General features: G+C 57.3%; 1 protein-coding gene across 1 annotated transcript; it reads right to left on the bottom strand.

Annotated features, from left to right (window-relative positions):
• Window positions 1-12,890: 12,890 nt before the first annotated feature.
• Window positions 12,891-14,713, bottom strand: TMEM185B (transmembrane protein 185B). The gene has a single exon (XM_036254892.1). The coding sequence runs from the start codon at window positions 14,628-14,630 to the stop codon at window positions 13,578-13,580; it is 1,053 nt and encodes a 350-aa protein (XP_036110785.1). The 5' UTR covers window positions 14,631-14,713; the 3' UTR covers window positions 12,891-13,577.
• Between the last annotated feature and the right edge of the window lie 11,265 nt (window positions 14,714-25,978).

Raw genomic sequence — 25,978 nt, 5'->3', positions numbered from 1 at the left:
CCAGGGCAGGTGTGGCTTCTCCTTCCCCTTCAAGGTCCCTGGCAGCCACCACTTTCCCAGGATCATCCTGGGCCTTTGACCTGAGCCCAACCAGCACATCAAACACAGAAGCATGTGTCCCAGCCAGAGGTGTGGCGGTTCCCCTTAGGGGAATGCGGGGTGTGTGAGGGACTGCTGGGCGGCTGCAGGTCCCCACGCCCTGCACTGAGCCTGGCACGGTGCAGCACTTTGCTAATCCTGGCCTCTTGGGGCCACTGGGCTGAGAGCACCACTGAGAAACCAAGGCTGTGGACCTTTGAGGGCGATGACTCGTCTGCTCTCGAGAGAAGCAGCAGGGAGGCAGGTGTGGGAGTGGAGGAGCCCCTGCCACCCTGAGCCTGGAGAGCCCCAGAGGCCGCCGGCATGGCTGGCAGGTGGCCAGGGCACTCAGGGCAGTGGCTGCTGCTGTCCAGGCCCGGCCCACTGTGGTCAGAGGGACTCGGCCCCAGCACAGCTCCCCCTGGCTGAAAGGGTCTGTGTCCCACCAGCAGGGGCCTCCCGGTCCAGGCAGATGGAAGGTCCTAGACACGCTGAGAGTGCACGGGGCTTTACTCTGTCACTGTGGCCTGGAACCAAACTGTCAGCCTCGGGTTGGCCTCTTTGGGTTGAAGCAGCAAGCCTGCTCCAGAACCTGCAGCTCCAGAACCAACCCAGGGTCACACACACAGGACATTCCTGGTTGTGCCCAGCACATGTGTCGGTGGGGTGGCTCTGGGTGGCCTTTGCCCGTTTCCTCCTGTGGCGTCGGGGACTTTGCCCTCCCGCTGCCACTCCCCGTGGCTGCCCTGCCCTGGCTGCGGAGCCCGACGTCTCTGCCGAGGGCCGCTGGGTGCTTCTCACCACCCGTGCTGCCCGACCTCCCTGGTCTCTGTTCCAGCGTCCCAGGGCACAGCGTCCCCTGTGGACACTCCAGGAGGTGCCCTGCGGCCGCAACGCGCTCCTCCCATTCTGCTTACCCGTAAACCGAGGCAGGGACGGAGGCCCAGCCCTGGAGGGTGCCTGCCCCGGAAGGAAACTTCTGGTTGCTGCAGCAGGGCAAGTGCTGGGAGATGAGGAAGCCAGAGACACCTCATCCATTCTCGGTGGGCAGGAGCGTCAAGGAGAGCTTCCTGGAGGTGGTGCGAAGCTAAAACTTCAAGGAAGAGCTGGCCTTTGCCACCACCCACAGACTTCAGTAGGACCCAAAACAGAGAGCGTGCTGGGTGCGCCTGCGGATTTTACCTGGGCCTCGAGGTGAGGCTGGTGACAATCTGGAGGAGGAGCTTCGAGGGCGGCTCCCCCCTTTGCCTGGCCCCTGAAGGGTGCCCTGGCGCCTGTGACACAGGGGCCTCCCCTGGCCGCAGTCCTGCCTCCACCACACAGCTTGATCACTGGGGCTCATTGACCTGGATGGGATTTGAAAAAGGACCTCCTGACCCAAAATACTTTCACTGGAGGGCGACCCGGGGCCTGAGGTTCCCGGTCACAGTGTCGGTCAGCTGAAATGGGAGCTGTCTGAGAAGGGGAGCGGGTGGTGCTGGGGGCCTGCAGTGAACCCCCGTCAGGCAGGCACTCCCGGCTCCGTGTACCCCAAGGCACTGTGCAGGGACCCAGCCCAGCCTCCCTCCCCCTGGCCCCCCGCGCCGGGGAGGGCAGCCCTGGAAGGAGACAAGGCTCCAGACAGGCTTGGAGAAGGCCCCCCACACTGGCAGAAGTCCCTCAGGGTGGGCCCACATCCCGCGACCCTTCCTGCTGGGGTGGAATTGTGTCCCCCAAACAGATCTGTTCAGGTCCTAACCCCAAACTTGGGATTGTGCTGTCATTTAGAACGGGGTCTTTGCAAATGTAATCACGTTAAGGTGAGGCGGCACCCCTGTTTCAGGGCAGCACTGCTTGTGTGGTGACCCGGTGACCAGGTGACCGCCGCCGTGACCTTACCAAGCTGACTCCTGAATGGCAAAGAGGCTCTGTAATAAACCTGACGAGCCAGGGGCCACATGGCAGTCCCGACGCGCTCAGTGACCAGAAGTAACCACAGGACGGCCTGATCACAAAGTCCTAGCTGGACACAGGTACTCACGTCCTAGGCCTGTAGCTTCCTTCGCAAAGTGGCAGAGCAGTTGTCTTGTTTGGACCCGGAAGGCGCAGGCACCGCGGAGCAGGAGGGCCCAGACGCCCGCCCGTGCATCGCCGCCCCCCGCGGAGCCCAGACGCCCGCCCGTGCATCGCCGCCCCCCGCGGAGCCCAGACACCCGTGCATCGCCGCCCCCCGCGGAGCCCAGACGCCCGTGCATCGCCGCCCCCCGCGGCTCTGCTGTGCTGACCGCCCTGCGCCCCAGGGCCTTGCACCAGGCTGGAGACGTCTCCCTCCGCTCTGCTTTCTCCGGCTGCCTTCTCACACCGCGCTGGTGTCCTGCACCTCCTTACGTTTCTCCTTTGATTCTAAATGTGTAAAATAAACTGCAAAACGCTGTTCTCCGGAGCATCTCCTCAATCCACTGAGATCTTCCAACTGGGCGTGTTCTCAAATTTTGGGCTAAAATAAAACTAATTTAAAGATTACAAAACTTTTCTGTAGTCTGGATGCTCTTTAGCTGACACCCCCGAGGCTCGGGCAGGTCAGCGGCTTGTCCTGGGTCCCGGCTCCTGGAGGCATCTAATCCTGTTCTGCCCTTGACCCTGTTCTGCTGTTTTTCCCAAGACCTTTTGTGTGTGGCCCTGGGGGTGGCGATGAGCTCTGACAGCTGCACCCGCCCTGTGAGCTCCCAGTGGCCGGAGGGGCAAAGCCGCGAGCGGCCGGAGGCTTGCGGACACTCAGCGAGCACCCACAGCGTCGGGCCACGTTCTCCGGAACCTAAGCTCCAGCTCTTAGCAGCCGTGTGTTTTAGGGTGGCGCTGATGTCAGGGTGAGCTCGGGCCCAGGAAGGGAGGGGGTGAAGAGAAGACCCTCTCTCAGCTACTGCACCGGGGCTGGTTGTCTCAGGTCCAGTACAGGTGACATTGGCTTTTTGTGTCAGATGAAGGAAGGCTGTTTGGGAGTGGAAGGGGACGCCTGAGATAGAGACCCAGGGTCTGGGGGTCTTGGCGGAGGCTGTGGCTGCCCTCCACCCCCCACCAGGAAATGTTCCTGATGGTCCCCAGGCAGCCTGCCCCACACCCCTGTCTCCCTCCCACCTCCCGGCTCTCATCGTGTCTCCTCCTGGACCCTCGCAGCTGTCCCTCGGGCTGCCCTCACCACCGGAACCGCGCTGCCCGCGTTCAGCAGTGCTCACCTTTCTGGGGGTGAAGGGGGTGCGCCTGCAGAGGGGAGCGGCCGGGCCTGTGCGTCCTCCGCACTTCCCTCCCGCCCAAGCCGGGTGAGTGTCCTGTGAATGTTCTTAAACTCTGAAAATTTGTTGTAAAACATCTTTTTAAAAGATTGAGTAATATTCCAGCCTCTGTATGTATAATATATCTAACCAATCCCTAATTCTTGGGCATTTAGGTTCCTTCCAGTTTTGTTGCTATGGCAGAATGATCTTTTCTGTTTGTTGGTGGGTTTTTTTGTTTTGTTTTGTTTTTGAGAGAGAGAGAGAGAGAGAGAGAGAGAAACACCGATGTGAAAGGGACACATCGAGTGGCTGCCACCTGCACAACCCAACCAGGGCCGGGGACAAACTGCAACAGAGGTACGTGCCCCTAGTGGGAACCGAACCCGGGTCTCTCTGGACTGCAGGCCGACGCTCCAACCGCTGAGCCAAACCGGCCAGGGCCAGAATGATCTTTTCAAACAGATCTGCCACCCTGGCCGGGTAGCCCAGTGGGTTGAGCGTTGTCCTGCACTGAAAGATTGCGGGTTCAATCCCCAGTTGGGGTATGTGTGGGAGGCGACCGGTTGATCTCTCTCTCCCTTCCTCCCTCTCTAAAATCAATAAAAACATATTTTAAAACATAAATCTCCTGAAATTCTTTGGTAGTTTTCATGGCCTTCTGGATATCAAAGTGCAGCGTGCTGCTCACGAGGCCAGTCTTGACCTGCCGCCCTCTGCGTCCTGTCTCCCAGCCCCGGATCCCTCCCGGGGAGCATGGACCCTGAGTGCCCTGCCCGCCGTGGCCCCATCCGCTCCTGTTCCCGACTTCACCTGGAGGCGCAGGGCCCCCAGTCCTGCCCGGCCTGTTGGGGGGCTCGCGGCGGCGGCTCTCGCGGGGCAGCACCCCTGGCCTGGCCCAGCCGAGTGACAGGAGCCTCGGACGCCGAGCCGAGGGAAGGACTGCTCCTCTGCGCCGGCCGGGCCGCCCCTCCGTGCGTGGCTCCCGCAGGCGAGGACAGGATGGTGCAGCCGGGCCACGGAAGGCCTGCCTTCCTGTGAACTGTTGGCCGGGACATCGTTCAGTGAGGATTCTGCCTCTGCGTTTCTTGTGACACAACATTGTCTAAGCCACTATTAATCACCGCCAGGCATCCCGCCTGACTTTCCTCTCTCTTCAGGGCCCCGGACCCGCCACGCTGAGGCACCTCCACGTCTCACCGGGCTGGCGCTGCCCACAGGCCAGCATTGCCCCTCCTCCCTCCTGGGCAGCCCTCAGGCCCTGCTCCCCAGCATCGGGGTTACTGTGTCACCTCCCCGGCCTGGGGGCCCCGTGGGACTGGGAATTCTCAAGGGCAGTGGCCTTTCGTGGTGAGACCACTTGTTTACTAGAACGCTCACTTCAGTCTACCTTCGTCTCTCTTTCCTGTGAGTCTCTGTGCCATCGCTCCGCACACTTCGCTCTGACCCTCTGGCCACCGAGTGGGCAGGGCTCCCCACACCGGGCCGTCCTTCGGCTGGGTGTCCTACAGTCAGGCCAGTTCCGACACTGTCTACCCGAGACAGTGTCAGGTCCCACAGGGTAAGGGCTCTGTCCCACGAGACTGCTCCCCCACACCCCACCTCCCAAGTCCACACACTCACCTGTGCTGCTGGTCATTCGGCTACAGATGGGAGGTTCCCACGAACCTCTCCTTGGGTTTGATCAATTTCCTAGAACGGCTCACAGAGCTCAGGGAGGCACTTGCGTTGACCAGTTCAGTAAGGATGTGACAAAGGATACCGATGAGCAGCCAGAGGAAGAGATGCATAGGGTGAGGTCTGGGAGGGTCCTGAGTGCAGGCACTTCTGTCCCGTGGGTGTCACCCTCCTGGTATGTGGATGTGTTTGCCAACCTGGAAGCTCTCTGAACCGCATGCTACTGGGATTTCACAGAGGCCTCCTCTCGAAGGCATGACGGAGTATTAACTCCATTTCCAGCCTCTCCTCTGTCTGCTTGGTGGGGAAGGGCTGACAAGTCTAAGCTGCTAATCATGGTTCGCTCTTCTGGTGACCCGTCCCCATCCAGCACCCCCACCCCCCAGTCGCTTCTTTAGAACAAGAGATGTGCTCTTATCACTTAAGGATCCACAAGGGATCTGGGGGCCCTGTGCCAGAGGCTTGGAGCAGAGACCAATGTATGGAGTTCTTGTTCCCTCACCTCTGGGCACCACCACCGCACCTGGCACCCAGTGGGTGCTCAGGGAATGAGAGCTGAGTGGACGCTCGGCCTGTGCCCCTGCCTTTGGGCCTCTGTGCTTCGTGTGTGCTACGGACTGAATGTGTCCCCCAGATGCATAAATTGAAGCCCTACCTCTCAGTGTGGTAGTAGTTGGAAATGGGGCCTTTGGAAGGTGGGTTGTTAGTTTTAGAGGAGGTCGTGAAGGTGAAGCCCACGATGGGGGGTAGGGAGACACACAGAGCTTGCCTCCCCTCTCCGCCTGAGGACGCAGTGAGGGGCGGCCCTCTGCAAGCCAGGACCAGAGCGCCCACCGGGGTCCGGCGGCGGCTGCGCACTGTCTCAGCCTTCCCGCCCTCAGGACTGTCGCTTTAAGTTTATGACACCTTGTTCTGGCAGCCTCAGCTGACTGGCCGTGTTTTGACACACGGTTGTCACTTGACCCTGTGGCATGGGACATGCACCTTCTTTTATTCTGGATCTTTCCCTTCCACGGACGTCCAGGCCTGGCCCAGGCCATCCCACTATGACTTCTGCCTGACGCCTCTTGGGAGGACGGTGGCCATCAGAGTGATCCCAGACTGGACGTTCCAACCCTGTTGGGCCTCCCGAGGCTGGGGCTTGGGTCGAGGTGGCTGTGGCCTTGCTGTGCCAGCTCTCGGGAAGGTCCCTGCTGTGCTTAGAGCCCCTGGGTGAGCAGAGTCCAGCCTGGTCTTGCTAAGCCAGGGGACCTGGCTCAGGCATCCCGTCCAAGGGGACAAGAGCCGGGCAGGGACAAGGATGAAGTGGGCAGAGCTGGGATGGAGAGAAGGGCAAGCCAGGCCGTGAGTGGAGAAAGGGCCCTAATGGATGTTCAGAACAGTTAACAACCAGAACAGCACCCACCCCCAAAACAGGGAGTCCTGCCATTAAACTCGCTGGGTGGTGGGAGGTCAGGGTTGGGGGACAGGTCAGGGCAGCAGCCTGGGGCCACTGCCACAAATGTGAGGGGCCCAGACTTTGTCGTCGTGGTGTCGTGGTGGCTGGTCACCCTCTGTGTGTGGTGGGGGTGGAGGGACTGGAAAGGTCTCCCTCAGACTGGTGCACGAGTCTGAGCGTCCCGCTGCTCGCTGCCCTTGTTGAAGCCTGGGAGGGCCAGGTCAGCACGCCAGAGTGGCCGAGAAGGAGGGACTTCGGCCGTGTGACTCCAGAGAGTGCTCAGGCCCGGGTGAGTCACCGTGCGGAAGAGGGAGGAGGGCTGGCGACACAGAGGAGTGGGGTGGGGTGGGGGTCAGCGCTCCTGCGGCAGGGCAGGCCCCTGTGACAGACTGAGGGGAGCAGCAGGGGCTTGTGGTGGGACGAGAGATGGGATGGACCGCGAGATCCCAGATTCTGCGCCAGTGTCGCTGATGTCCCAGGAGGAAGCGTGAGGCCGAGTGTCTGGCTGTGGCTAAGGGTGAGGACGGCCACACCAGGGAGGAGGCAGAGGGCTCTGAGCTGCTGTTGTGGAGGGAGGTTTCACAACCACTTCCCCGCCCTGCCCTTCTGCGCCACACCTAGCACAGGACATCCTGAAAGCAGAGGGGGTGGCCGCGAGCCGGGAGCACCGCCCAGCCGGCTTCCTCTTGGTGGCCGGGGTCAGCCGCCCGGCCAGCACCACCCTCCTGAAGGGCTTCCTCAGGGAAACAGTGTTGCTGCCCCAAAATGGAGGGGGGCTTATGGCCAGAATCCAGGAGACCCCTGGGCCCGTCTAGTTCCAGCAAAGGGCTCAGGGCCCCAGCAGCGAAGGTGGGAGTTGCCCCCCTCAGTTAAATAACTCGCTGGCCCAGGTGCAGGTGGAACACCACGGGGGTGTCTTCTCCGAGGAGAAAGCCGTCCTGTGATCTTTTGCAGAAAGGATGGTGGTCTGCCACTCCTCCTTGCTACGTCACGTGGATCTTCTTTTTTTTTATCCTCACCCGAGGACATTTTTCCATTCTTTGTTCAGATAGAGCCGGAGGGAGAGGGAGGGAGAGAGAGTGAGAAACATCGACGTGAAAGGGACACATCGAGTGGCTGCCACCCACACGACCCAACCAGGGCCGGGGACAAACTGCAACCGAGGTACGCGCCCTTAGCGGGAACCGAACCAGGTCTCTCAGGACCGCAGGCCGACGCTCCAACCGCTGAGCCAAACCAGTCAGGGCTGGATCTTAATCTAGTTCCCTCAACTATAACTTTCGTTTCTCTCCAGTAGTGCCCAAAGCTGTTGGTCACAGGGCCGTGACCCCTTGAACACATTTTTTTATCCTCACTGGAGGACATTTTTCCATTTTTCATTCAGATAGAGCGGAAGGGAGAGAAAGAGAGAGAGAGAAACATCGTGATAGGGACACGTCGAGTGGCTGCCACTCGCATGACCCAACCAGGGCCGGGGACAAACTGCAACCAAGGTACGTGCCCTTAGTGGGAACCGAACCGAACCCGGGTCTCTCTGGACCGCAGACCGACGCTCTAACCGCTGAGCCAAACCTGCCAGGGCCCCTCGAACACTCTTCAAACTGGTTGGGGGCCTGATGAGCTTCCATTTACCATGGTAGAAACAAAAGCAATAACTTTAAAACTGTTTTAATTCACTTAAAAGAAATAAATCCATTACATATTCACGTTTTATGAAATTAAAAATAACCATGTTTGCAAAAGCAGAGTCGGCGGCGAGAGGCGGCAGGGCTTCCGCGCGGCGGTCCGGTGGGGTCGACAGGGCCGCTGCGCCCGCCCGCCCGGCGGCCTCGGCCTCATTCTGCCGCCCCCTGGCCTGGGCCCGGCGGCCTCGCTCTGCCCGCCCCTGGCCTGGGCCCGGCGGCCCCGCTCTGCCCGCCCCTGGCCTGGGCCCGGCGGCCCCGCTCTGCCCGCCCCTGGCCTGGGCCCGGCGGCCCCGCTCTGCCCGCCCCTGGCCTGGGCCCCGCGGCCCCGCTCTGCCCGCCCCTGGCCTGGGCCCCGCGGCCCCGCTCTGCCCGCCCCTGGCCTGGGCGCCCGCGGCCCCGCTCTGCCCGCCCCTGGCCTGGGCCCGGCGGCCCCGCTCTGCCCGCCCCTGGCCTGGGCCCGCGGCCCCGCTCTGCCCGCCCCGGCCTGGGCCCCGCGGCCCCGCTCTGCCCGCCCTGGCCTGGGCCCGGCGGCCCCGCTCTGCCGCCCCTGGCCTGGGCCCCGCGGCCCCGCTCTGCCCGCCCCTGGCCTGGGCCCCGCGGCCCCGCCTCCCGCCCCTGGCCTGGGCCCCGCGGCCCCGCTCTGCCCGCCCCTGGCCTGGGCCCCGCGGCCCCGCTCTGCCCGCCCTGGCCTGGGCCCGGCGGCCCGCTTGCACGCCCTGGCCTGGGCCCGGCGGCCTCGCTCTGCCCGCCCCTGGCCTGGGCCCCGCGGCCTCGCTCTGCCCGCCCCTGGCCTGGGCCCCGCGGCCTCGCTCTGCCCGCCCCTGGCCTGGGCCCCGCGGCCTCGCTCTGCCCGCCCCTGGCCTGGGCCCCGCGGTCGGCCTCGCTCTGCCCGCCCCTGGCCTGGGCCCGCGGCCACGCTCTGCCCGCCCTGGCCTGGGCCCCGCGGCCCTCGCTCTGCCCTCCCCTGGCCTGGGCCGGCGTCGGCCCGCTCTGCCCGCCCCTGGCCTGGGCCCGGCGGCCTCGCTCTGCCCGCCCCTGGCCTAGGCCCGCCGGCCTCGCTCTGCCCGCCCCTGGCCTGGGCCGGCGGTCGGCCTCGCTTGCCCGCCCCTGGCCTGGGCCCGGCGGCCCGCTCGCCCGCCCCTGGCCTGGCCCGGCGGCCTCGCCTCTGCCCGCCCCTGGCCTGGGCCCCGCGGCCTCGCTCTGCCCGCCCCTGGCCTGGGCCCCGCGGCCCGCTCTGCCCGCCCCTGGCCTGGGCCCGCGGCCCGCTCTGCCGCCCCTGGCCTGGGCCCCGCGGCCTCGCTCTGCCCGCCCCTGGCCTGGGCCCGGCGGCCTCGCTCTGCCCGCCCCTGGCCTGGGCCCGGCGGCCTCGCTCTGCCCGCCCCTGGCCTGGGCCCGGCGGCCTCGCTCTGCCCGCCCCTGGCCTGGGCCCGGCGGCCTCGCTCTGCCCGCCCCTGGCCTGGGCCCGGCGGCCTCGTTCTGCCCGCCCCTGGCCTGGGCTCGGGAGGCCCAGCGGCTTCGCCCGTGGGCGGGGCGAGCTCGCGGTCCCGGGTCCCTGGATGCACCGGAGGCCCGCCGCAGAGTTAGCGGCAGCCCACACGTCCTAGAACGAATGGAGGGAACCTGACCATGAGAGGGAGACATCTCCAAATACGAGGCTGAGGGCTGGATGAGTAGTTGATGAGCAGCTCGGATCGTCTCCGTCCCTTCAGGGACGAGCCGCTGTCGCAGGCCCGATGGGAGAGAATTTCTTACAGTGACCAGCCGGGGACTTGGTGTGGCGCACGGCCGTCATGGTCTTTGGGTTCCCAGCACCTGGACGCCCGTTCTCTTCGGCACATCCTCTGCTGAGCGGGCTCTGCCCGTCCGGCTCCTCCCGGACTAACCAAGCCCGATCGTCTCTCCTGTGTCGGGAAGCCGCAGAATGAACTCATTCCTGAGGTGTCCCAACCAGATCCTCCTTCCCAGAACTCCAATCGTGGCCCCATGGGAAGGCACCTGAGGAATAACTGGCAGTGGGGGTGACCCTGGTGGCACTTACTACATAGGAGGCTGTGCCATGCGGCCAATGGTGGGACACCAGCTGCAGCATCCTCACCCATGGTCCCTGAGGTCCAGCCTTGCCTGGGTTTCAGGCTGCATTCTCTCCATCCCTGTGTGGCAAGATCCGACTCCTGTCAGGCTGTGACCCCGTATCTTCCTGACACTTTGCTAAATCGGCATGTCATGTGCCATCCAGACCCCTGGGGAGGGTGGGCTGGGAAGGCTGCCCCTCCCTCATTCAGTGTGCTGCTCCGGCCTGTCTACACTGCTTCTTCCTCGTTTCCCAGGGCCTCCTGCTCCGCTGCTCTCCCTGCTGGCCTTGGCCTTTCCAAGGTGTCCTGCAACCCCCCAGCACAGCCCTGAGCACAGCCCTGTCTTGAAACTCTCCTGTGTGGCATCTCCTGTGCCCTTCCAGTCTACAGAGGGGTCTGAGAGCAGGGTCTTCCTCATTTTGCCTCAAATCTCCTATCCCCGGCCCCCTCTGATATTCTCCTAATGATTATTACAATATTAAACAATTAACTTCCAAAAACTACAGAATGTTTATAAAACAGAGGGGAAACACCACTCATGACTAACCACAAGTTTTGATTCCTTTCCCGTCTTTAAAACGATCTTGCAACATCTGTGCGGAATGTTACTGTTCCTTAGGTGTCTAGTGCCCCCCCCCTAAGGTTGGCCTGGCCTTGTGCACTGGCCCCCAGAGCAAGTACACACGTCACACGTGAGCTGGGCTGTATTTTTGCTTGCAGGGTTTGACTTGGCCTCTTGTGCTTCTGCTAAGAGAAATAACATGTCCTAGGGAAATGCTACTCCTTGCTACTCCTTCACCTGGGGCCCCGAGCGGAACAGAGATGCCTTGTGGAGACCTAGATCAAACCCACAGCCTGCAGTGTAACCACTGCCACCAACCTGTAGACCTGAGAGCGAGAGTTTGTAACTGTGGGCCACTGAGATGTTTGAGGTTACTTTTCAGCAGAGTCTGACTAATACATCATCATACAGGAGAAACTAGTTAAAGAATTTGACACATGCTAAATACTATGACCAGTCAGAGGTCCGTGGCAATTAGGTAAATCCCAGACACAGCTGAAACTGTGTTAATTTGCAGACTAAACAACTGTCTGCAACCTGTCACTCCCAGTGGTTTTACTTAATGATCTCAAGGCAGGAAAGAGGCCTGACAGGGGATGACCTGCCCGGTGAGGAAGCCTGTAATTACATTCAGGCACCGGCTCTCCAGCACTAGGCCACCTTGGGGTAGAGGAGGTAAGGCAGGTGAGGTGAAGAAAGATTGTTCAGGTCCTAACAAGCCCTAGCCTGACACTGTGGCCAGGAGGGACTGGTAATCCCACTGCTGCCCCCAAGCCTGTCCTTCAATTCCTCCAGCAATCTGCTCCCCGCCTTGTCAACCTTCCTGAAGAGTAAGTCCAGAGATTATTTGGGGATGGAGAGGCGATCAGGGGACACTGGGTTCCTGAAAACACAGATGGGCCTGAAGTTCCAGGTGAAGGTCACCTCAAGGCCAGTAGCATCCTTCCATTCATTCTGCATGCCCTACTCTTGGCTTGTTACCTCCCACAGCTAGGCTGTTGTGATGAGCCCTGTCTGCGTGTCACCTTTAGTTGTATAATTTGTGCATGTGAGCCGCCATATTTAAATGCTCTCCAATGTATCTGCACTTCCTAACACCATGTCTGGCTCACAGTAGGTAGGTAGGTAGGTAGGTAGGTGCTCAAAAATATTTGAGAAAATAAGCGAATGAATCTTTGCTTAAGACATGTTATATCCAGTGCTGTCCAGGCCTGCTTCCCACGTCCTGACAGCTGGTGTACACGGACAGTGTATGTGCACATGAGACCTCGGCTCAGCCCAGCGGCGACACTGAGCTGCAGCACCCTCAGACTTTCAGGCAGCCAGGTCCCAGGGCTGGCTTATGTTGCCAGCATGCCATGCCCCTCCCCATGTAACTTATTTACATAATTCATATGGAGCCCAATTTAGATGACTTTTTACTAAGTCGCTAATAAAAATGAATTCCCTCCAGTCTTCTCCCGAGTAATAATATCAGAACTCCTTTTTGTTTTAACCTTCTTCTTAAAGTATTTATTTGTTCTGTCAGAACATAACTCTCCCAGGATCTGACTTTTGCCTTCTGATTCCCTGGTGTATCACCAGTACCTACAGAAACATTATACTTATTTAAAAAACAAAAAACCCAACAACAACAAAATTGAACTATTATTTTCCTGTTGCCGACATAAAAAATTTGGAACTTAAAATAATACTTGACCCTGTTGGACATTTCTGGTTCAGGCCACTGTCTCGCGCTTTCCAATGACAAACAATACTTTATATTATGGCTAACTAATACTGTAATATTCTTAGAAATGGTCAAACCACTTGGCGCTTACTTGTTTCTGAACAGACGTTACTACCTGTGTGGGAGAATTCAAAGTGCTAATTAAGGGTCACTTTATGGTATGGTATCACACGGGAGGATGTCACCTGTTCCCAAAGGATGGTGGCTCCTCCTTGTTCTAAGAGAGAACCTAAAACTGTGCAGACTGAGTCATCTAACACCTGAGTATTAAGACCCTTGGGGTTTTTTAACCCCTATATTCAGGCCTAGTCCTTTGACAGATCCTACACTGGGCACATATTAATGGTTGAAGCAATCTTTAGGAACATCTGCAATAGACATGTATCTTCACATATAAACTTAAAAATACCTTAACATAACACACTGTACTGCTTAGAATTAGAATTCAACATATTACATTGCTAAAATATTCATATAAATACCATATACGCATGGATTCACCGCATTACAAAAATTCACTTATTAGGCAATCAAAGACTAGTATCAGTAAAGCCCAAAGAAAAACTATTTTAACAGTAGGAACACTAAAAATAACAACTAGGAGGCTTACAAACTAGTAATAAGAGAGCGAATTCTTTACATTTGCTTTCAATTATGTCACAACAGGCAGAATCTGAAATACAATTTTAGGCTAGCAGTATATAAAAATACTTTTTATAACAATACTTTTGATAAGTGTAGTACCACTTAAAAAAAAAAAACAAAACCTAGCTGTATAATTATTCCATTTGAAGACCTACTAAAACAATTCAACTTGCTGCTCCCAGCTGGCTCTTTAAGCAGCAACCTGGAAAGCTGGTTTCTCATGCGTCACACACCACACACACTTCCACGTATTCAAATAACCCTGATGTCCATGGGCTCCCCGATGAATCACTGAGAGGCGTCAATCTCAATCAAGGCATGAGATGAGGCGTTTGGAGCTTGTTTTCAGTTCTAGGGCTGGGATAGATGAAAAAGAGGTAAAGTAAGGTGGATTTTGGGTGTGTGTGTATAGTTTCTACTTATTGACACTTCCAAAGATGAGTTTAATCTGGCATATCAATATTTAACTTGGGAGGTGGGGGAACATATTTTCCAGGGCTCTGTGTTATAACTACCCTGGTCTTCTTCCCAAAAATCGGAGCAATTTTAGGAGCATCTGGAACTGATGTTTCTTCAGCATCTTCACTGTCTTCATGATGTAGATCATATGAAATGTTCCCATATTCTCTTAAAAATGGGAAAATTTCAAGCAGAAACTGACAGAAATCTCTGCGAATACCAAACCACCAATGGTTGCCCCCTTTTCTCCTAAATGTAGTGGCCATTAAAGTTATTAATGAAAGCCAAAGGGGGACAAATATGGAGATGTAAGAGAATGTATTGTGGCCATCCAATCTGTGAACGAGCAGAACCTCAAAAGTGAGCAGGGGCACCACAATCGTTATCCAACTGATGGCCATGGTCACGTGTGTTCTTCGCTGCTCGGCAACCACATCCAGGGACCGAAGGAACAGGAGGGACCAGACGATGTAATAGAGAACAACCAGGCAGAGGAATGACATGAGGATCCAGAGGGGCACGAACACCACCAGCCAAGGCCAGTGGATAATCCTGTCCAGCCTCAGGGCGATGAAGATGAACTGCAGGATGTTGACAGAGCACAGGATCTCCAGCTCCAGGGACCTGTCATGTCGAAAGCCCCACACGCAGGCAGCCACGGACACGGGGGACACGAAGAACAGTGGCATGAAGACCAGCAGCCAGAAGTGGGTCCCCCTCTCCACCCTATCGCAGACCAGGACTTCGAACATGAGCAGCAGCAGGTGGATGCCCACGGCGATCAACATGGCTTTGAACTCCACGCAGGTCTCCCCTTCGGTGCGGTAGCGAGGGTTTCGGGCCCAAACGCCCGCACCCACCGAGGCGCCTGCGATGACAAGGAGCTTCCACAGCCATATAGGGGCGAAGACGGCCCAGTAGCTCCACTGGATGACACCGTCCAGGCGGAGGGGCAGCAGCACCGAGAAGAGCAGCAGGCAGGCGTAGATGAGGAACTTGCTGGGGTTGAAGTCCTGGAAGAGGCCCCTGGGGTTCATGGCGAAGCCGCCGCTTGCCTACCGGGCCTGCTGCGCAGCTCTGCTGGGCCACGGCCTTCAGCCTCTCGGTGGGCAGCGCTGCGGCGGCGGGGCCCAGGCGGGGCCCAGGCTGCGCGCCGGCGCCGGGCAGCGGGAGCACGTGCGCGCGCGGTCACCTGCCCGCCGGAAGCGCGGTGGGGCGTGGCGCGCACCCCCGCTGACCCAGCGACCCCGCGGCCCGGACGGCGCGGCGTTGCGAGCGGGGCGCTGCCTCGGCGCCGCCGCCCCGCCTTCACTCCATACCTACTTTAAAGCAGTTGCTGCCCGTGGCGCCGCAGGGCCGGGCGGGCGGCTCCGGGCCTGGCGCGCTCTGAGTCCCCGCCGGCCCGTTGGAGCGAGTGGGCCTCGACCTCGAGCGGACGCTTCCTGGCGGTGCCGGGAGCAGGGAGGCGGACTGAGCTCACATCCTCCCGGCGGCCCCGGGGGCGGGGCCGGGGGCGGGGCCGGAGGCGGCTCCCGGGCGGGGGCGGGGCCCGGGCGGGGCCCGGGCGGGCAGGAAGTCGGTGGGGGCGCGACCTGCCTCGGGTGCCCTATCCTTGGCCGGGATGTGGCTCCAGCGCGGGGAGCGCCGAGGGGGGACGGCGTGGGCCCGAGGAGGGTGGGAGTTTGTGGGCGAGGGAGCGGGTGCGGGTAGCCATGAATGCACGGGGCGGGGCGCGCGTGTGCGTGCGCGCGCGAGAGGCGGTGGATTTGGCCCTGGGCCCATTGGGAGGCCCGTGTGTGGAGTCTGTGCACAGGGTAAGGTGGGGGCTTTGCCTGCAACAAATGGCTTCCAGGGCTGGACTTCCTTTGGTGGGGCAGCAGGCAGTTTTCAGGCTGAGGCAGAGCGCCTAGGCGTAGCCATAGAAACCTGCCCCTTTCACTCCAGACGTGGAAAGTGGGTGTTCAGTGAGGGTGAGAGACCCTGTGGGCTCCCTAGGCAAGGTCTGGGGAGCAGGTGAGGACACTGGAACCAAAGAGCAGGTGCTTCCTGCCCCAGGTTGGGACTCAGACTCAGGGATCTCGACTTTATGCCCCTGATCCTCATTTTGACCTATTTGGCCCTGCCCCAGTCTGAGTCTCACAGAACCAGATTGGGAAAAGGGCACTTGACCGAGATCAGGAAATTGGGTTCTAGTGCAGGTCTTGCGACTCAACCAGCTGAGAAACCTGAGCAAAGTCACCCCCTTCTGTTGGCCTCCGTGTTCTGAGCTGTTAAGTTAGGGGCCTGAGTGGCCTCCAAGGGCCAACAGTGCTGCTGCGGGTCTGTGAGCACTCCTTTCTCTGGCCAGCGGGGCAGACCCTGGAGGGCTCCCCACTCTCTTCTCCACTCTTCCCCTGCTCAGGGGAGCCTGGTTGTTCCTCCTTTCTGCCTTTCAGCCCCCACCCATCCTGTGCAGTGGGTATGGAATACCAACACTCAGTAGTGGGCTCTGAGGGCGAAGGCTGTCAGAGGAAAGCTCTGGTGTTGGGGTCTCCATGGGGTAACAAGGAACAGCTTCCGGAGAGGGAAGTGTGGCCTGGTCCAGACCTGGCTCTCCACTGGCCAGCACCAGCAGGATGTTCAGGAAGCACGGTGTAGGGCAGTCCCAGCCCTCATGATCTCCCAGCTTCTCCTGCTTCCGTCTTAGCTGGGGCAGGTGGGGAGTCCTGGGGGAGGACTCCCAGCTGAGTAATGCTTGCCGGCATTCAGATCTCAGAACTGTCCTCGGGGGCCCCCGTTTCCGAAGAACCTCTTGGGAGTTATTGTGGGGCTCTATAATGTTGGCCAAGTGGGGCTCTAGTCTTTCTCCCTCTACCCCTTCCTCCCATCCAGAGATGCTCTAGTCTTTTTTGCATATGGATTTAAAAAAATATTTCCTTTCAAATAGGGATTTGTCAGCAAAAACAAATTTTTAATTCAAAATCTCTGTACCAATGCAACTATGAAAAGGGCAAATAAAAGCACGTAGGATTGTTTTGAGGATTAGATGAATCAATACACAGAGAGCACTTCTTATTTAAAGAAACAGGAGTTATTAATATGAGCACACTGGGCAAAGTGAAACCGGGGGGGGGGGGGGGGGGGGGAGGCTCTGCCAGCGGCTCTGCAGGAAGGGCCGCTGCAGAGCCAGGTCCTCGGCCGTGCAGGAACAGTCCGGAATCCTCCCCAGTCTCCTTTCTGTAGCCAGACGACCTTAGGGCCTCTGCTGCCAGCTTCGTGGTGTTTGGAGTGTGTTTTCTCATCTTGAGCTCATTTAAGACCAATGCCTGGTTCTCCTCGTCCTGGAATGGGGGTGTCCCAAGTGTCCCTTCACAATGTGATGTGTCCCTGCTGTCCCACTGCTGAGGGAGGTCAGAGCCTGCCCTAGGTAGAAAGGGCTGCTGTCTGCCATCCCCTCAGCTGGCTTTCCTGTGCCCACAGGCTGGACCCAGTTCCTTTGTTCTTTTCCCTGGTGTGGTCAGTCTCTTAAGGGACCTGCCTTTGTCTTTTTTTTTTTTTCCTGTCCTCACCCGAGGACATTTTTTGCATTTATCTTCAGATAGAGTGAGAAGGAGAGAGGGAGGAAGAGAGAGAAAGAGAAACATTGATGTGAGAGAGACACATCGAGTGGCTGCCACCTGCACGACCCCAACCAGAGCCGGGGACAAACCGCAACCGAGGCACGTGCCCCTAGTGGGAACCGAACCTGGGTCTCTCTGGTCCGCGGGCCGACGCTCTAACCGCTGAACCATACTGGCCAGGGCTGCCTTTGTCTTTCTCTTTACTTTTAAAGCTCACATGGACTGTTTGTATGTTGCAGGTGCTGATGACACAGCCACCCTTGAGGCTGGTACACAAACCAGTGTCAGTTCGTTGATTTATATACAGAGGTTGTGGGGGTGGGTGTTCCAGGCACCCGCACAAGTCTGCCTGTCCCAGAGTCAGGGTGCTTGAGCTCCTAACATGTGTCCCCACTGCTTAACATCCTCGGTGCCAGCGCCCCTTTCTGACCTGGGGGCCCTCCTAAGCTGGCCCTTGCCCACCTGTTGCCTAAGTCCCTTTCCTGTCGACCTGCTAACCTTCCCCCGAAGATCCAGGTATGGTTTTCACGCTCATGGCTCTGCTGTGCTCTGTCCAGAAGTGGCCCACCTCCACCCAGCCCCTCCCCCTCCCCCTCCTGTGTCGCCAAGACCCAGGACAGCCTCAGGCCCTGGGAAACCTGCTTCACATCTGGTGGACCGTGACCCTTCTCTGACCTCCCACAGCATCAGGGCTTTCTTCTATCATGTGACTCATTTCCCTGGGTTGGGTCTGTTTGACCGTCTTTCTCCCCCGTGAGATCTGAGTTGTAGATACCTAACCAGTGCTTATCATAGGAGGTGCTTGAGAAATGCTGCTGGAGGGAACGTGTGAATTAATTTGACCCTACCCATGACGGTGATGCTCCTGCCCCACGTCCAGATCCGTGGTTCCCTCCCTCCTCCCTGTGAGCCGTGTGGCGCCAACAGCCGGGCTCAGTCCTCTCGCTGCCAGCGTCCCAGGCCCTGTGTCGTCCACTCCTCGGCCAGGGCGATCTGTCTGCAGATAGCTCATGAATTAGTTAATAGTTTCCAATTACTGCTGTAACAAATTGCCACAAAACAATGCCCACTTATTATCTTGCAGTTGGTGTACGTCAGAGAGCCCGGGCTCCGCTGTTTGTCTGCTTGAGCCTCACGGCCGGAATCAAGGTGTCACGGGGCTGCATCTCCCGGAGGCTCCGGTGGTGAGTCTGCTTCCGCGCCCGTTTCGTTTCTGGGCAGAATCCAGGTCCGTGGAGCTGTTGGTCTGAGCTTCCTGTTTCCTTGCTGCCAGCTGAGGGCCAGCCTCAGCGCCCACGTGTCCGGGCCTCTTCGAGCCACCAGCAGTGGGTGGGTCCTTATGCTTTCAGCCCGTCTGCATCTCTCTCTGCCTTGTCTGTTTTAAGGGCTCATGGGATTACGTGGGGCCCAGCCAGCTAATCCAGGATAAACTATTTTAAGGTCAGCCTATTAGTAACCGAATTCCCATTTGCAAAGTCCCTTCTCAGCAGTGCCTCTGTTAGTGCTGGACTAATAACCAGGGTGGTGGGGATGCTGGGGCACCCTCAGCATCTGCTCAGTGGCAGCAGCGGGCAGGCCCAGCACAACTCTTCCTGCTCTGAGCTAGGGGACAGCTTGTCCCCGGAGGGGCCCCTTCTCTGGGAAAGCCTGGCTTTGCAGAGGGAGCCCTTTTCCGAGTGCCCTCCAAGCACGGGCCAGGGTAACAGCACTGGGTTACAGGTGGTCCTTGGTGACACCTGAGTGTGCTTCCAGACAGGCAGACCAGCTCCCCTGAGCAGCTGGAAGCTGGGCAGGAGTCAGGATTCAGTCACAGTCCCTTGTCCCCAGGAGACAGATTGCCTGGTTGAATGTCCTCCAAGTAGGTGGCTTGGGCGGTGGGATGACCTGTACAGAAAGCCCAGGGGCATCTTCCTTTTGCGACCTAGTTGCCAGTTTGTTTCCATGAGCTTCTTCATGAGGCCTGTCGTGTCAGCCTGAGCCCCCACCATCGCCCCTTGGCCCCAGTCCCTGAATGCGGCAAGCCCTCACCTCTTCCTGCCATAGCCTCCTTCCCATCCTCTGCCTCCCCACTGCCACCCCGCAGTGTGGAGGGGTGCTCACGGACGCCACGTCCCCCAGGCCAAGGTGCAGGTGTGGGCGCTGCTGTCTCCAAGCTCTGTGACCTTGGCAAGTAACGGAGCCTCCGGCCCCATCTGTGGGGTGGAGATAACCTCGGAACTGTGGGAGTAAAGTGAAACAATGTGTGAAAACCCAGAATACGCACAATCATCCCGCTGTTGGCGGCTGTTGCTACTGTCTGGGCAGTAGATTAGGCATCCCTTTCAGGAAGCCCGTCCTCCCACAGGGACTTGGCTCCTCTGGCTGTCGCGGGCACACGGTGACTCGCAAGGGCAGGGCCTCCTCTCAGCTCTATACCTGCAGATTCTAGCCCAGACTCGTGGAGTAAATGTACCGGGAAAGCGCAGGCGGGCAGGAAGGTTGGAGCCGTGTGGCATCTTTTCCCCGAGCTGCACAGTGGAGTCAGGTCAGCTCCCGGAGACAGCAGTTTGTTTAAAGGCAGCAGGGCCCGGGTTCGCGGGGCGGGGTTGCTAGGCTCCCACGAGGACTTCCTGGAGCACGCCAGCTCCCCCCGCTGCACGGGCTCAGCACTTCAAAGCACTGGATTCTGCACTGGCTCTGAGGGGTTTGGTGACAAAGGCACTACCCTCATTTCTGAGGGGTTTGGTGACAAAGGCACTACCCTCATTTCATCAGTGGGGAAAACAGGTGGAAAGGGGCCCCTCGCCAGGACCTGGCTTTCTGCTGAACGCGCGGCCGCACACGTTCCGCTGAGCCCTCGGTTTAGCTGGTGTCCTGGCCCTGTTCCCCAGCTCAGTGCCTGCCGTGACAGTGGCCCCACGGAAGAACCAGACTCTAGTTGGGACCCCTTAAGTCTTAACAACTTTTTCTTAACTCATGTGTCATTTAACAAGCATGTGTAAGTCATCTGCCCTGTGACCCAGGCCCTGTCCTGCCATGGGAGGCAGCAGTGAAGAGTTCCTACAGCTTCTCCCATGCTGGCCCCTTCTCAGGTCAGGTGGCACCTCCTCCAAGATGCCCTCCTTGACCACCTCACTTACAGTTGTTGCTGTCCCTACTTATGTCACCCTGTTTTATTTCCCCTTTCTTATCTGGTCACTAAATACACTCACTCGAGGAAAATCTGTTAAATGCAGACTCATTCAAAGAAAAGTAGAAGCTCTATTTGGTCTTACCACCTACATGAAACCACTGTTAACATTTTAATGTAGTTTCTTCCAGTTGGTCGCCTCTGCAGAGACATGTCATTGCCCACATATCATTCGCTTTTTTGCTTAACATTAATTCTGAGATTCGCTTACCCCTTTCCCATGTTTGGGTCTGGCGCTGCCCACCTGGTGTCCACAGGCACTGCCAGCCTCTGTCAAAATCCAGCTCTTCCGGAGAGGTTCCTGCTTGCTCTGGCCGTCCCCTGGGGGTGCTGCCAACTGGAGAGAACTTGAAATTAAATTTAAATTGCATTCAGTTATTGCACTTTCTTTTTTTTGGGTACGTGCCCCTAGCTGCTAGGACCCAGCGGGAACTGAACCCGGGACTCTCTGGTCCGCAGGCCGATGCTCCAACCACTGAGCCAAGCCGGCCAGGGCCGATAGCCCTTTCTTGAGGTGTTTTCAGGCTACATCTTAGTGCAAATTCAGGCTCCAACTGTGTGAGAAACATCGAGCCCGGCTGGTGTGGTTCAGTGGATTGAGCGTCGTCCCTTGGACTGAGGTCCCGCTTTGATTCCTGGTCAGGGCACGTGCCTGGGTTTTGGACTCGATCCCCTGTCGGGGGTGTGTAGGAAGCAGGGGATCAATGTTTTTCTTTCACATCAATGTTTCAATTTTTTTCCTTCCTCTGTAAATAATCAGTAATAATACTAATAAAACATAAAAAAGAGAGAGAGAGGAAAACATCGATTGGTTGCCTCTTGTACACTCCTCACCAGCAGATCGAACCCCAAACCTGGGTAAGTATGTGCCCTCATTGGGAATCGAACCCAAGACCCTTTGGTGCACAGGACGATGCTTCAACCAACTGAGCCGCCTGTCCAGGGCGGTACAGATTTGTTCACCTTGGGCGATTTCGTTTCCACCCTGCACACGAGCCAAGGATGAGACATGGTTGTTGCTGGGTGGCTGTTTGTCATTCCCCTTTCGTGGGGCGATAGCCCTTTGGGGTCCCAGCTTTACTTAGATTCCTCATATTAGATCACCAGTCGTGGGTATTTTTCCTTCCTTTGTGGTCCATGAAACAGTGGCATGTCTGACAGGTGTCTTAAATGTGATGAAACACCCTACCTGGACACATTTCCCCGCACCACACGGTGCTGGTCACAGGCCCAGGCTCCCCTCGCCTCCCCCTCGCTGTGCACAGCAGTCGTTTCTGGCTTTCCGAGGCCAGGGGCCTGCGGGCGTCCTCACACACGCTGCGCCTTCACACGATTTCTGTTGGTGAGTGCCAGGGATCGAGTTGCCAGGGTGAAGGAATGGATATTCTAAGACACTTGATACATGAAGGCCTAGTGTTTTTACAGGTTGATGTTGTGTGTATTGTCTTTGCAAAAATGGAGTTGGTGCCACCAGTCAGGGCTGTGAATCTGTCTCTATTGACAGCACCTGGTCAAGTGCTTTTCCTTTTTTTTGGTTAATCTTCACCTAAGAATATTTTTCCATTTATTTTTAGACAAAGTGGAAGGGGGTGGGGGGAGAGAGCGAGAGAGAAAGAAAAAGAAACATCAATGTGAGAGAGACACATCGATTGGTTGCCCCCCATACGACCTCGATCAAGGCCGGGGATTGATTGAACCTGCAGCCCAGGTACACGCCCTTGACTGGGAATCGAACCCCGACCCTTGGGTCTGAGGGCTGACCCTCTGAGCCAAACCCGTCAGGACTTGAGTGCCTTTTGGTCTGGGAAACTCCATAAAGGTGAACAATTAACGTTAATGAGGTAAAAAGGCTGAAATCAAAAGGAGATTCACGTATAAGAGCTGCATAAGATTAAAAGTCAACTACCATTGTCACCCCCATAAATTTAATAAAAAACAAGAACAAAGCAACAACTAAAACTCTGCCAATTAAGAGTTGAATTCGGATGATCAAGAAAGAAACTTCCAAATGCAAACAGTTATGTAAAAACTGTAAGTCCATCACTCATTGTCAGTGATGCCTAGTACATATTTTTACATATCACAATCCACATTTACCACACATTATCTCAAATACTGACACTCACCCTGCCCTGATAAGCAAGTGTGTTACTCCCATTTTATAAAGGAGGTGATTGAGACTCACTGATACTAACTAAATTACTCCATTTCTCACAACTAGTGAAGGTTGAGAAAAAAAAGTCAACTGAAACCTAGGACTGGTTTTGACGTGTGTGTGTGTCCCCCATAAACTGAGCACTGGGATAATTTAATTTAGGCGTTCAAATGTATTTCGGTATTATTAATTTAAACTGATTTTTTGTGGGTATGGGTGGGAAGCTTCCCAAATTATGGATATTGTTAAACAAATGGTAGGCAATCAAGTGTAAATTCTTTGTGTTTAAATTGGCACTAAAATATTTTGAGTAGTTTGCATATGTAATTTAAGCTTCCCCCATCCTAGTTTGCGTTCAGTTCAGTCCGCCAGAGTTTTTTATTATACAAAGGTAGTGAGTGCTCCAGTGCTCAGTCCTGCTCTCACCGAGGTAGCGTGATGTGGATGAATGATGTGTTCACTGGGCAGAAGCAGAAATGGAAAAGTTTAATCCTAACTTCACTCTGAGTTGCCCTTTATTCTTTCACTGACTGGTGCAAAGCGGCAAACAATAATTAACAAAAACAAACACACATAAATTAAACCCTCTGCATGTCACTCAGCCAGGCTCTGGCGTTTGCCTGTGGGGCTTCTGTCGCTAGGGGCTGTCAGTCCAGTGGCGCAGGAGACAGCACAACCTGGGAACGGCCACAGGAGTGCAACACCCCTGTGTCCAATTTCCCGTGACTTCTTACTTCCTACGACAAAATCTAGACACCTGGCCTTGCCCTTCAAGGCCTGGTTGACCGACCTGAGCCCATCTTTCTGGCCTCTGGGCTTCTGTGGCCGGACCAGCTTCTTTCTGTTCCTCGGATCCTCAGACCTGTTGCTGCCACAGGGATAGTCATCAGCTTGGGAGTTTGGGCCCTGCATTGCGGAGAGATGTAACTTAGAGCTTCCAGGGCCCACAGACGTGCTTTAAGCCCTCCGTCACTCACCTGTGGTAGCCATACTGTCTACTAGGGCCCGGCATGTGCTAAGGCCCTGTGGCCCCTGTTCCCAAGGACTGGTCACTCTGCTGTACAGCCAAAGGGCACAAACACGAAGCACAGAGCAACCCTGAAAGAGCCAGAGAATAAGCCCGAGGTCACAGGGCTGAAGCCAATGGAAAGTCAACTGAAAACTAGAAGAAAGATGCATTGGAAATAAGCTGTGGGGTGAAGCTTGGCCAGCGGGGTGATCGGGGCAGAAGGCTGTGCTACTGGCTGTAATAGACCCTACACTGGACCAATGCTGAGAAGTCCCTGGTGTATTTAAGCATGAACCAAAGAAGGGACCACCTGGATTCACATCCTAGCACTGCCATTTAACCAGCTCTGTGTCCTTGACCAAATGACTCAGCCTTTCTGAGCTCGGTTTTCTCACCTGTGAGATGGGGTGATAATGTCTGCTCCACAGGACAGACCTGAGATGACGGAGACACAGGGCACATTTAGTGTGCTCGCTCTTGCTCTGTCCTCTCCCTGTTCTGCTGCTGGAGAGGAGGCCTGGCAGCCCCCCCAGGTCTGCATCAGAGTTCAATGGGTTACAGTTAGAGGAGAACTCAAGTCACATAACTAAAATGACCCAGGTAACTGGCATTTTTCCTCCCTGGACCCAGATCTGCTTTAAAAAAATTTTTTTTTCTTTATTGATTTTAGAGAAAGAAGAAGGGAGAGGGAGAGAGACAGAAACATGGATGAGAGAGAACATCAATTGGCCGCCTCCCGCATGCCCTGCACTGGGGAGTTGGCCCACAACCTGGGCATGTGCCCTGACTGGGAATCAAGCTGGCGACCTCTTGGTGCAGGGTCTTTGCTCAACCACTGAGCCACACTGGCTGGGTGCAGTTCTGCTTTTTAAATGAGGGGCCTGGGTGGGCCAGGGGTCTCTAAGGGCAGTAATACCTGCAGGTCCCTGGGCCTAGCCCAGGCTTCCAAATCAGAGACCTTGGGGGTGGGGCCCAGAATCCAAAATGTTTAAAGCTCCTGGATGATGGCAGTGAGCAGCCAGGTCTCAGAGCCCTCAGCCTGTGGCCCCTGAAAAGCCTTGGCCCTGCCAGTCGTTTCTGTCCCCATCAGATACCCCGTGCCTCCGGGAGGTCTTCCCGGAACGGGTCTCATCCAGGCCCACCTGCTTTCTTCACAGCTGGGGACCGCAAGCCTGGGTTTTCGGCAGGGCCGCCCTGGTCTGGACCCCACCTCCGCTGCTTACTGGCCGGGAGCTCTTAGGCAAACACTTGCTCGCGGCACCTCTGCTTTCTTTTCCTGTAAGATGAGTGATGCTAGAACCCCCAGAGGGGCTGGGGGCAGGCTCGGGAGTGCAGACTAGTGCTGGCATGGGGCCCGTGTGACTGAGCAACGCCCCTGTTTAGAAAGGTTGGCTTATTGTGCGGTCTTGCTGTCTTTAAACTTGATCCACTGATTGCCTTCGACAGAGTCTGGGGATGCTGGCTGCCAGCCGCTTCCTCACCTGGTCCCTTCGTCTCCAAAGCTGTGTCCTAACCTGACAACATCAGTGTCATGTATGCAGCTTTGGAAGAGGCTGTATGATTAGTGACTCTCTCTGGCCCAGGCACTAGAAGGCAGCGGAGCTGGGTGCACAGACAGTCTGACCCCAGTCCAGCTTTGAACATCAGTATGTTGCCTCCTCCCACCAGCCGAGGAGCAAGTAGCATTTATTGAGCACCTACTATGCTCTAAGCATGATGTAGGAATATATAACTAAAATCCATGATAACTCCTCTTCCCAAGGAAGATTAAAGAGGGTGAGACATGGAAGGGGTCCCGCAGGTGGCCCTGCCCTCCGCTGCCGGGCTGGAGCTGACAGGACCAGGAGCTGTCGGGGCCGGACCTGGCCTGGCTGTCCCGGGGGAGAGCAGAAGCTTCAGAGCCCCAGGTGGCCTTAGCTCTTCCAGCCCAGGTGCAGCTGCCCCTCTGGGCAGATAACCCAGAGAACATCTGCTCATTAGCAGCCCTTGAGACAGTGGCAGGCTGACAGGTGGTCCTGCAGGGCCTCCCTGAGCTCAGAGGCCTGCCAGCTGGGCACCTCGGGCACAGCCCGCAGAGCTGCTTTCCCAGGCTCCTTGCACAGGCAGGCGCAGCCCAGGTGTCTGCCGGCTTCGGCTTCAGGGTCGTGGCCTCCACATCCAAGCCCTGGGGGACATCCAGGAGCTCCAATGAGGCAGTTTGGTTGTAGAATCCAAAAACCAATTATTGTGGGGCTTGGGGGGGAATCTGTCTGACCGGTGGTTTGGCCACATCTTCAATCACTTGCTAAGACAGAAGAGAAGGTTGTGCTGGGTCTGCAGCTCAGCACTGGCTGCTGCCAGGACGGCCCGTGGCGCCCCCTCTCAGCGCCGCACTCCTTCCCAGCCACAGAGAGGTGCGCCTGGGGGCCTCAAGGCAGCGGCATCTCTCCACAAGTCCCCCCACCAAGCAGCAG

Source organism: Molossus molossus, unplaced genomic scaffold (genome assembly GCF_014108415.1).
Source record: "Molossus molossus isolate mMolMol1 unplaced genomic scaffold, mMolMol1.p scaffold_m16_p_11, whole genome shotgun sequence".
In the NCBI taxonomy this organism is placed as follows: Eukaryota; Metazoa; Chordata; class Mammalia; order Chiroptera; family Molossidae; genus Molossus; species Molossus molossus.
Note: the sequence above shows the minus strand (reverse complement) of the source record. Positions and strands in the feature narration are given on the sequence as shown.

Coding starts and splice junctions, on each gene's coding strand:
- TMEM185B (XM_036254892.1), bottom strand. CDS start 14,630: ATGAACCCCAGGGGCCTCTTCCAGGACTTCAACCCCAGCAAGTTCCTC.